At 39.6% G+C, this 12,793-nt stretch overlaps 1 protein-coding gene across 1 annotated transcript; it reads right to left on the reverse strand.

The window, feature by feature from the left end:
- Positions 1 to 11,068: 11,068 nt before the first annotated feature.
- On the reverse strand, positions 11,069 to 12,793 carry LOC125829013 (glucan endo-1,3-beta-glucosidase, basic). Its single transcript, XM_049508295.1, has 2 exons — positions 12,660 to 12,793; positions 11,069 to 12,267 (listed from the first exon to the last, which is right to left on the reverse strand). The coding sequence occupies exons 1-2, from the start codon at positions 12,727 to 12,729 to the stop codon at positions 11,243 to 11,245; spliced, it is 1,095 nt and encodes a 364-aa protein (XP_049364252.1). The 5' UTR covers positions 12,730 to 12,793; the 3' UTR covers positions 11,069 to 11,242.

Raw genomic sequence — 12,793 nt, forward strand, 5'->3', positions numbered from 1 at the left:
TGGGATGTGATGGGTATACGAATTAATCTAGATTATTGGGTACATGCTTTCAATAGAAGATACATAGAATAATTGTGACTAGGCTAGACTTTAAGAGGGATAAGCTCTCTCTCGAGCAACTTACCCCGTTTCAAATGTGTTCCTCTCGGACACCCACTTGCCGCATGAAGACTAGCCTACGCCTTAACCCACTCACTCTCTCGAGCTGAGTGTGTGGACATGGGACTAGGGTTCACTCTCTCGAGCTGAACCTCATGTCGACCCACTCACACCGACCATCAATTTAGTGGTTTTAGTTTTACGACCTCTCTCTCGAGCAAGCCAAAAACACATAAATCAACTTGTATTTGCAACTACAAATTCATTAAATTCATCCACAACCACTAAATGAAATCACATTTAAACTACGACTAGACGATCAACAAGCAATACCCAACAATTATCTTAACCCATATTCAATAAATCACACCCCAAGAATTGGGTTTTTTAGCCACACATCAAGAGATAGAAATTTATACCTAAATGAGCTTCTCTTTTTCTTCAAGCCTTCAAATCCCTCAAAAAGTACTATTCTCTCTGAAAATTATCACTATTGTTCAACTCTAAGAGAAAATTATAACAATTGTTCCACACTAAAACTAAAACTCTAACTAGTATTTATAGTTATCACAGATTTGTGCTGTAGCGGATCGTTCGGCGTCATTAGTCAGAATCGCCGATCAACTCGGCGATTCGCCCTCTGGTGTAGTTCATCACCATCTTGTACCAGCCTTCAACATCGTCATGCTCTGGGTCATTGGGTGGCATGGTACTGCTCACGGAATTTCTTGGCGATGCGGCGACTGCTCCCGTTTTCCGTTGACTTGATCCTTTTCTTCAGGGCTCAGCACACTGGAACAAAAGGCGAAGTAAGACCCTTCGGCGACTCGCCAAGTGGACTCGGTGATCCTCAGGCCTTCATTTCTTCATTCTTTTCAGCCTTTTCGTTCCTTTTTGCGACGTAGTGTCCATGCTCTCCTTAAAACTTCAAATACCTAAAACTTAAGGGTTTTAATCAGATATCGAGATAAAATAAGCATTTGAGGACACAATTTCTATTAAAATATTGCCCTGAATGAGTCCAATTTGTGGACTCATTAACACCCCCAACTTAAACTTTTGTTTGTCTTCAAGCAAACTCAAGTTCAGTCGTTCAAAAAGGGTGTCTCGAACAGTGCTACACAAGATTCTATCATGAATGCACACAACAAGACTCAATTTACTTATGCAAAGATCAAATGTGCACTCAAAGATTCAAGTTGTGACTCATCGATATCAACGAATCTCATGCTCACAATACTTGCTTCAAATGCAAGTTCAAGCTCAACTATAGTGTTCAAATACCCTTACACAAAGAATGATTCCATATTCACACAATGGTTTCACAGTTTAAAGCTTTGGAATCGGATGCAACGCTCACACTCTTAAAGAAGAACATAATGCATAATTTCACCCATAGGTTTGCCCGTATTTTCCAATCAACACTTGTTTCAGTTCACTCAAGATCAAAAAGGTCTTTTCAAGGCTTATAATGGGGCTGAGTGCAAAGGTATGGTTATTTAGGCTCAGTGACTTTCATCCTCATGAGATGTGGTGCACACAACACTTCCTTTCCTTTCTCCGTCATCATTTTCATCAGTGCTTATAAGTCATTCTATTATTTACTTTCCATGAATTCTATGGAGACCCCCTTTCATTTTTCAACTTTATTCCACAACTTTTCTTTTTCATTCTTTTTCTTTTTCTTTCAGTATCTTTTTTTTCATATGGAGGGGTTCCATTTTCCTCAAAACCATGGGTAGGAAGGACTTTCTGGCACTCCTTGATTTGCCTTCTCTTTTCACCACACCCCCAACTTAGGCTTTTGGCCTAAGTTGGCTATTCAAATTAATCACAACTTCATGAGGATTATGGGTGATGGATTAAGAAAGGTCTAGTTTTCATCAAGTTCCTTCCAAAGAAGGGTAAGGCTCAAGGGGTGTTCAAGAGAGATTCACACACTCACATGGTAGGTCACAAAAGAGGTATATGTCAAATTGGCTCACACTCGTCAAAGTTACCTAAGATCATATCAAGAGATATAATCACTCAGTTAACCGGACCAATGTGGAAAATTCTAGGATATATCATGCATAGTTCACAAGTAAGCTCATGACTCTAGGCATCGACACTATAAGTTAAACAAGACTCCACACTTTTGCTAGTGTGCAATGATCATCACAGGAGAATCAATTTGATATAAGGCTAGTCATAACGAGATGCAAAGAGTTCACATATTGTTTATGCAACTTCATTTGGCCTCATCGTAGCCGCACATTCATGTTCGTTCGATTGTAAGCACTATTCAAGTCATCGGTATTGATCAAAATTGAGACTCAAATTTTGCTAAAGAACAACCACGTTCAACACACGAGGGGTGGCAAAAATGTGCAAAAAATTCAAAAAAATTAAGAAGGATCAAAATCGTTTTGTAATTTAAAACAAAAGGAGCCTTAAGCTCAAACATCCACAGAAAGCAGTATTTAACACAATAATACACGAATCACAAATAGCACACAAAAGGTGGGTCTCACCCCACCACAAATAAAAGCAATTCTTTCTCAAATGCAATTAACACAGAATATCCAGACTTTAAAAATAAAGAAAGACAGAAAGGGAGGTAGAAATCATGTCTACACAGTCGCTTCATTTGTCTGGGCATCAGTGCCCGATGTGTCAACCTGGAATTTGATAATGGCCCCAGGATCTTCTTCAAAAGATTCAGCAGCAGTTGAATTACTAAGATTGTCCAAGTCATGAACCGCCAAAAAGGAGTGGATGGCTGTGAAGAATCCACGTTTCCACGAGGGAATAGTGGGATCTCGGGGGTTTTCTCCCTTGTTGGCACTGGGCGTCTTTCCCTCATTATCCATTTTGGGGGGATTTGTTGCCTTTGTATTTTTCCTCAAATTTTTTGCTCTTGTTTGTCGGGGTGGCATATCTCTTCCCACTACTTTTCGTCTAGCCATTTCTGCAAAGCTTCGAGAAAAAGTTAGCAAGTACTCAGACAAAAGAAAAAAAACAATGCAGTTTAATTGCGGGATCACTTCGCCGAAATAGTTGGCGAAGCGCGCAATTACTTAGGCAGTTTGCCAAGTGCAGTGCGTAGAGAATACAAGGATGCAGATAAAGGGCGAACCAGAAGTCTTTCGGGGACATGCCGAATGCTTTCGGCGATGTCATGCGTCTCGCCGAAAATTACAGAATTCAACATCACAATTAGCTTTTAATTAAAGGCGAGATGGGATTGTAGGCAGACCGCTGAGTGGTTCAGTGAGCTTGACCCAGCTCACCAAATGACCCAACGTGCCTGCTTTCGACCCACTTTCCCGAATTCAACCCTGCGACCCCCGAAAACACAATTAAAGTATGCACAACTCAAATTAGGCTTAGACCCAGTGACAATCATGCTCAACCCATGAATTTTAATTTAGTTTAAAAACGTAACCTTCAGGAAGTACAGGCAAAATCTACAAATCTAACAGGCACACAAATATTCTAATCCTACTAGAGAAATCCAACACAAATCAACAAAGCAATATCATTGCATTAAGTCCAAAATCAATAGAACGAACTCAGAGTGTGGGAACCAACCTTTCGTGCTGACTAAAATGTAATTGATTCGCTAAACAACAATGTAATCCAAGTCCCGAACACAAATCAACAACGACAATACTATAAAAGTGTAGGGATATTGAAAATAGAGTGCAGGGGTGAGTTTGGGCAGATAAAAAGTGAGGCAAAGTGAATGAAGTTGAAACTTTTAAACCTTTGGTTGCAAAAACCGTCCAATTCTCCCCCTCTCGACGACATTAGTCCAGCTCGCCTACTCACTCCATGGAACACCGACTGTTTAGCTCCTTCGTCGAAATTTACAGGACCTCTAGTTTATGGCGGTCCAAACTGCGGTCTCTGTCGGGGTCGCCAATACGGTCGATGGTTCGCCAATAAGTTCACAGGATGGTATTGAGTCTAACGGCGGTCTAGTTCAGAGTCGCCCAATCGTTCGGCGATTCGCTGATTAGACCTGCTGCTCGCCAATCTGCACTTTTTGTTCACTCTTTACACTTCCATCTGCACAATCAACACACCATTATTTTACTAAGAAATAAGAAAGCAAATAAAGGGGTTTTGGGTTGCCTCTCAAACAGTGTCTTAGTTAACGTCGTGGCACGACGCAAGTCCACCTTCAAACCTTACTCTCGGGGTTAGCCATAGTATCACTAGGTAAACCCCCTTGCTGTCTCGGATTGAAGTGAGACGATATATGACCCATTTGGGTCTCCAACTGCTTGATTGAAACATAATAGGAGGTGACGATCTGGCTAAGGGTAGAAACATCTTCTTTCATGACTTTTAGCATTTTGTCTAACCCTTCAACTTTGTTGAGGATATGCGAAAGCATATCCTCAGACCTACCACCATCTGAATCCTTTGGCTTTTGGCGCTTGTGGGGAGGCACATATCTGTCCTTCTCCCCATCTTTCCAATTAGGATTTTGGTCTCTCCATTCACGATCCTTCCATCCTTCATCTCTAGCCCAACCTTGGTTACCACCCTACCTTGGGTAGTTTGAACGATAACCACCACCTTGGTTGGCTAGGAAGTTCACCTCCTCATTATATAAAGCTTCAAAATTCGCCTCATCAGGATTTGCGCACCCGACCCCCACAACATTGACACCACAGACACCAGCTCCATGACATTTTTGGATAAAATATCAAGTTGTGTCATGATGTTGGCCATGTTTAGGTCTCTCATTATCTTTGTCCATCTGATCCTTGGATAGTTTGAATATGAAAGGGGAGACTTGGTCTTCAGGGGTGTACCATGCCTTATTGATGGTCGTCATGCCATCTAAAAGTTGGGTTGCTACTGCATACAGTTGCTGCATCAGGCCTCCAAGTGAAAGTTGATCCGCGACACCTTTATTCACCGAATCCAAGCTTCGATAAAAGTATTGTAGCAAGACATTATCGGGCAGACCATGAGTCAGGCATTACAGCACCAATTTTTAAAATCACAGCCAAGTTTCGTGTAGAGGCTCTCCTTCTAGACGTTTAAAGCTCTGGATGCTATCCCTCAGTTACATCATCTTCGAAGGAGGGAAAAATCGCACTTGAAATGCGGTTACCAACTCCTCCCAAGAAGTAATAGATTCACGTGGTAGCTCGGCTGGCCACTTACATGCCTCTCCCATCAAAGAGAAAGGGAATAGCCTCAATCGGACCGACTCTTGAGAGATGTTTTTGAACGAGAATGGTCTGCACACATCTACAAAGTTTCGAATATGCTCGTGAGGATCCTCATGAGCCAGTCCGCTGAAACGTCCCTTTAGTTGCAAGAGTTGCAACATGATGCTTGCTATGTGGAACACTGCATTTCCTTCGGCCGGGGGTAAACGGATGGCTCCAACACCTCCCATGAGATGGGGGCCATTGATGTTAGGCTCTTGGGCATCGTTGAGATTTCCGATGTCGTCTTGGTGGCCTACCTGGCTACCGTTGCTACCATTAACACTCATGCTTTCTAAAATATTCACAAAGCAAACAAAACAAAACTAAAAATTAGGTAAGTAGACTACAACTAAGAAGAATAAAATTTATACTAATCTAAAAATTCTCAGATTCTCAACTAAGTAGACTCAAACATTTTGATGTTTGAGTAATCAAGGAGACAACTTCCCATGAGATGGGGGCGATAGAAAAATAAAATTTTGTTCTAACTAGTTGTAGTTAAAGACATTAACGAGTAAAAATATTGTAAATTAAAGAGGAGGGACACAAGAGTGTCAATTAACAATGGGGGGTTTTTGTCACTAGTAAGTAAAAACAACAAAATAAACAAGGGTTTCTAAATAATGAGAGTGTCAATTAACAGGCCAAGAATGAAGAATCCAAGAGACCCAAGTCCAAATCCTTAGAGATGAAACACTTTTTTCTTCAAGTTTTCAAAACCCTCAAAAACTACTATTCTCCCTGAAAATTATCACTATTGTTCAACTCTAAAAGAAAATTATAATAATTGTTCCACACTAAAACTAAAACTCTAACTAGTATTTATAGTTATCACAGATTTGTGTTGCAGCGGATCGTTCAGTGTCATTAGTCGAAATCGCCGATCAACTCGGCGATTCACCCTCTGGTGTAGTTCATCGTCATCTTATATCAGCCTTCGGCATCATCGTGCTTTGGGTCATTGGGCGGCATGGTACTGCTTCGCGAAATTTCTCGGCGATACACCGACTGCTCCCATTTTCCGCTGACTTGATCCTTTTCTTCAGGGCTTAGCACACTGGAACAAAAGGTGAAGTAAGACCCTTCGGTGACTCGCCAAGTGGACTCGGTGATCCTCATGCCTTCATTTCTTCGTTCTTTTTAGCCTTTTCGTTCCTTTTTGCGACGTAGTGTTCATGCTCTCCTTAAAACTTCAAATACCTGAAACTTAATGGTTTTCATCAGATTCGAGATAAAATAAGCATTTGAGCACACAATTTCTATTAAAATATATCCCTGAATGAGTCCAATTTGTGGACTTATCAGTGCTGATCACGGAGTTATGTGGGGGAGCTAGAGTGCCCTTTGTGGTAAAAATGGATGTGGAAGTGACTCTCACTTCCGCTACTGACATGCAAAGGATTGAGGCTGATTACACCAGGGATGAGGACAGCACTCATGGACACATCTCTGGTTGTTGATGTAGACACGCTGGAGGCAGACACTACTTCTTCTGCTCAGGCCGGTGAGCCTTCTTGTACACCTAGTTAATATGTTCCTACTACATCTGCCCTACTACATCTGCTCCCACTGCTTCTGCTGCTGCTGCTACTTCCCACCCCACTTTGACACAGGCCACGATATATAGAATGGGCTACCTAGCCCATTCGGCCGATGTGCATGCCTCTTGAGTTGAGGCAGCTCTCCCGAGGCAAATTGTGCTGGCCATTATTGTTGTCCTTGCCCCCATTCAAATGAGTTGCGAGAGCAGATAAAGATGATTACATCTCACAAGATGGCATTGAATTCACTCATTGTGAGAGTCGAGGCATGTGAGCAGGGAGGTCAATAGTCTGCGGATGTGACCACATTGAGGGCTGATGTTGTTGGGCTGAGGTGTGAGATATCCGAGCTTAAGTCCATTGACATTTCGATGCTCTTTGGCACTGTAGACGTCCCTGAGGGTCCTAGTTCAAAGGTTCCAACTATTTTTAAGGTCCCTCCGGCCACTGCAAACGGAGATGTTGTTTTAGCTGATGAAGGTGATGAGTTAGACACTTCTAAGACAGATGAGGAGGATCTAGGTACCCGTGAAGCTGTTGTATATGATTATCTTGAGGACTTGGAGGGTGCGATGGTGCAGACGACGATGGAGGCTTCACTTCAGGACATATCGATGATAGGTCCCAGTGGAGTGCAGCCTGCTAGTGGAGATGAGCCGGGCACTGATGCCCAGATTGAGAAAGTCTGAGATGTTCAGCATTCATCTGAGGCTTAGCCTGATAGGGGGATCTTGACTCTTTTCTTGTTTTATTTTTGAGACATTTACTTTATTTTCATTGAGGACAATGTTTGGTTTTGCTTGGTGGGGTGAGGTATCTTCATACATATCCCCTTGTCATGTACTTATTTTGTTTTGTATTTAGCTTGTTTTGGATGCTTATCATTGTGAATGTTGATTTTTGGGGTTGATGATTGTGAATGTTGGTTTTTTATCCAAATTAACTCGACTCCTAATTTTTTGTATTTGTGAAATGTGTGGTTGTTCTCTTGCATATTTGAGTATCGGTTGCAATAAATACCGATGACTTAATAGTGTTCTTGATCGAACGATATGTTTGTGCAAGTCCAATGAGGTAATTTTGAGTTGCATAATTCATGTGTGAACTCTTAGCATCTCATTATGACTAGTCGATTGTTGAAATGAGTCTTGTGATGATCGTTGCACGCGAGCTCAATTTGTAGAATTATGATCGATGATTGTGTGAATGCCTTGTGTGGTGAGATTTTCTTGAAATATGTGCTTGGTAATACCTAGAACTTGCGCCATTGGTCCAATAGACTAACATTGGCGAATGAAAGAAAAGATCTTAGGCACAAATTTTTGAGAGTGAACTAAATTGTTATTATACCTCTTTATGACCACCTTGTGAGAGTGTGAACCTAGCTTGACACCATTTGAGCATTAAACATGAACACATTTGACCTCCTTCCTCCCCACCTAAAACCTTCATAAAGCATTGGTTCATTTGAATAAAAAATTGAGGAGAGAAAATGAGCAATAACTTTGTGAAAATTCACCCTTGAAGAATCATATTGAAAAAGAAGGAACCCCTCCATATAAAATAAGAAAGAAGAGAAAAGCAAAAGAAGAAGAAGATTGAAAAAGAATGTTGCAATGCAATTTGTGCATGGATAAAAGAAAAGGGGCGTCCAATGAGTCACATAAGAATCTTTGTGCTTGAAAGAACTTAGGGTGGATAGTGAAAATCCAAAAAGAGTGGAAGAAAAGGAGAAGAAGCAAAATGCAAGTCATGCTTCATGAAGGTAGAAGTCACTAAGAAGAAGTGAAATGCAAGTCATGCTTCATGAAGGTAGAAGTCACTAAGCCAAAACAATCATACATTTACCCTCAGCCCCGTTACAAGCCTTGAAAGACCTTGTTGATCTTGATTGAGCCAAATGACATGTTGATGGGAAAATACGGGTAAACATATGGGTAGAATCATGCATGTGTTTATCTTTGAGAGTGTGAGAATTGATTTTGATTTCTCAATTCTTAAATTTTGATGAGATTTGTGTGGGCATGGAATCATTATTGATGTGAGGGAATTCGAATACTTTTGTTGAACTTGAATTTGCATTTGAAGCAAGCATTGTGAGCTTGACTTCCATTTGATGATGACTAGTCACAGTTTGAAACTTGCAGTGCACAATTGAATATTTGCATGGGTAGATTGAACCTCGTGTGCATTCATGTTGAGTCTCTAGTAGCACTATTTGTAGATATCCCTATTGACCTGATTGATCTTGTGTTTTACTTTAGGACAAGCAAAAGTTTAAGTTGGGGGTGTTGATGAGTCAGGGATTTCAACTTATTTAGGGCTTAATATTCAAAAATCTAGTGTCCTTAATGCCTATTTTATGCTCATAACTGATGTTAAAATGTTAATTTGCAGCAATAAAGGCAAAAGAGAAAGGCAAGGACATTACGAGGCAAAAAAGAGCGAAAAAGCTAAAAACGTTGAAGGAAGGCAAAGTTGGTACTCACCAAAGCCACTTGGCAACTCACCGAATGGACCTTCAGCTCACCCAAAGTTTCACCAGGCTAGCCTATGGACAAAACCAACTTGGCAATCAGATAAGTATTTCGGCGATGCCAATTTAGCTCACAAAATGTTAAACACAGAGGTGGTGCAAAGCCATGTCAAAAAGGCGAGAAGAGGAGCACTCGGCGCATCACCGACTAGGTCGGCGAGCCCGACCCAATTCGCCAAAAGTTACAAAGCAATTGATGAAAAGACAAGCCAAAAGGGCGAGAAAGAGAGCACTCCACGCATCGATGATCGTGTCGGTGAGCCCGACTTACTTCACCGAGTGACTCAGATGCTGAAATTCTGGGAACGTATAAATGAAATTTTCAAAACAAGAAAGGGAGTTCCCACATTGTCCAGTTCTAGGTTTTTGATCTTGAACATTCTAAAGCATTGTTTTACACTTTTGAGTAGAGATTTAGGGTTTTTTTTTTTAGCTTCAATTTGAGCATTTGGAGACTTGTGGATTGTTGTCCAACCTGATGGAAAACTTAATTGGTATCGATTTCTCGTTCTTTATTATGTTAGGCTAAAACCCCCATTCTTGGGGGTGATTATGTAGTTGAATGCTTCAACTACCTTATGGGTGTTGATATTTACTGATTTTATTGTTGATTAGAAGTGGGTTCAATTAATAGTGTGTGTTTTAATTGAGGAATTGTAGTTGCAAATGCAACTCTAGTTTAGTTCTCTAAGCTTGCTTGAGAAAGAAGTGTTGGAGTTAATTTATTAGTCGAGGATTGTAGTGATTGTGTTGTTACGGAATCAGCTTGAGAAAGTGGGTCTGAATGCAATCTTACAAATCTAGTTTGAAAAAGTAGATTGATTAAGGTAATGGGCTGTTAATTTGTGTTGTGCTTGTCGAGGTTCGAAAGAACTCGCTTGATTCGTAATAGTTGATTGAGAAATGACTATTGCACCCAAAGTCTAGCCTACCCATTGAGATTCAACGACTTTTAGTAAATAATAATCACCCATTTTGCGAAATTGGCATTCAATTTGTCACACTCCCAATAGATTCAATTTTTCTATATATATATATATATATAAATTTCTGAATGTTAACGAGTACATACCCCACCTATGGCCCACCTTTGGTTATAAGCTGAATTTTAAGATACTTGCACAATAAATTATGGGGTCTTATATTTATGAAAACAAGTAGTACAACTTTTGAAATCCAACTACATGTTCCAAAGGAATTAAACTACAAATTTTAAATAACGTAATAAAATATTTTTTTTGGTCTTAAGTATGTCATATGAGATGTTGCAATTAAAAAGTTATCAAATTAGAAAAGAAAAACATATTAAATAAAAATAAAATAAGCGAGAAAAAATATGACAAACAAATTTAAACAAAAGGAATATAAAAAACAATCTCTTCGAAGGAATATAATTCTATGTAATTAAATGATATTGACCCAGCTATCTGTTTAATAATTCAAAGGATTAGTGGAAGCTTAGAAGCAAGCAAGTTGCAACAAAGTATTATTGGAAGAGCTTTGGCACTTAGACTAGCTAGACCATAATTATATAAATCCATTTTATTAGTGGCGGCTTTTACTTTTTATATGTAGTATTATTTTAATGGCGACTTTTCTGTGGACATAGCTATCAACATTGACTTCAAATTCAATCCATTTGTTATACTGTTTGCATTGCAGTTTACGTCTAATCAAACATGGAAATAATGTAATTGATGGTGTAAGAAATATACAAACTTACAAAAAGTTTCTTCCCAAAATCACAAATATCACAAACAAAAGGAATTTATTTGGTGTTGCATACAAACATAAAATTGCATGAAGAATAAATATTTTTGCGGATACTAGATGCTTTCACATGTGTGTTTTTACATCTCACTTATGAGTGAAGAAGTAGTGCTATAATTAGTTTCAGCAGAAATATCCCAAACTCTTTCAGAGACCCCAAAGTTGAGGTTGTATTTTGGCTGCTTGTTTGGTGAAAACAATCCAAAATGTTTCTCAAGCTCTGGATTCTTGTTATTCTCATCAAACATGGCGAATATATAAGTCTCGATAGGTCCAGGCTTTCTGGGACTACCTTCTTTAGCATGTTGAATTAAGTTCCTCAAGTATGTTTCTGCATTGTCATGTGTGGCACCAAATGCACCAGCAGACGGCCATCCACTCTCTGACACAACAATTCCTACAGATCCTCCTCCTGTTCGTTCCATCGCAGCATAAACAGAATCCAACATAGCATCAAATAAGTTCCTATATTGACGCGAACCATCTTGTACCACTACATTAGGTGCTGTAAAAAGAGCATAGGGAAGTGAAATCTGTCCTGGATTACCAGAATAACTAAAATAAGGATAAATGTTAACGAGCAAAGGTGCACGCGTATCCCTCAAAAATCCAACAATCGGATCAGTGAACCATCTCACATCGTTCCTAAAAGAACCCTGTGATGGTGGATAAGAGTTGCCAATCAACGTCATGTCTACTGACGTTGAGACCTTAATGTCATTTCCCAAACCAGCTTCACCGATTGCTTTATAAATGTTAACCAAAGCAGGAACTTGAAATGAGGTAAGAGACGATGTGCCAGTAACAGGGCTGATTTCATTACCAACAGCAATGTACTTAATTTTGACATCAGGCCAGAAATCTTTAACGTTCTTCTGTACCCACCATGTCGCGTGTTCCATCCCAGAAGCAATGTGTTGCACATCTACATTTGGAAGTCCTAGTATCACTTCAATGTTTGATCCTCTTAATGCATCCAAAGCTCCATGATTCGGATCATAAAGCCTCAATCTTCCAATGTTTCTTGACTTGTAGAGCTGTATAACTTCGGAATGTGATGGCAAGTTGTTCCCCATCATTCCATAGCAAACACCTAATTGGGCCTCTGCTCAATAACAAGTAGAAAATATGGGGTTTTAGAAACTTAACCAATTCTTGTAGGGCAGATGTAGTATATATGTAATTACTGGTTCCTCCGAATCTAATTGTTTTAACTCAAAACTGCATGTATACGTTTCAAAAGTTCACTACATAAGAATAAATATTAGATTTTGACTGCATTTCAAATTTTGGATCCGCCTCTGCTCTCATCCCCTCAAATTAGAAAAGCTTGCGAGTGTCAACCGAAAAATATCAAATAACTTTGGCTAAAATGAATATATATAGTCATGCAAGTTAGTGTGGGAAAAGATACACAACTAAGAGTAATACGAAAAAAAATAAAATTATCAACAATATTATTTTTGAGTCAGAAATTCAAAATGTTTAAGTAGAAACCTGTTATGTGAATATTGGTGGCAACAAGTAATCCTAGAAGCACGATAACAGCTATTTGTGTGGTAGCCATGATGTTTGATGAGAAATGTTGTTGGTACAAACTAAGATGAACTAGGACCTATTTATAACCAAGT

The sequence above is a fragment of the Solanum verrucosum genome, unplaced genomic scaffold (genome assembly GCF_900185275.1).
Source record: "Solanum verrucosum unplaced genomic scaffold, falcon-dt-bn FXZP01000007.1, whole genome shotgun sequence".
In the NCBI taxonomy this organism is placed as follows: Eukaryota; Viridiplantae; Streptophyta; class Magnoliopsida; order Solanales; family Solanaceae; genus Solanum; species Solanum verrucosum.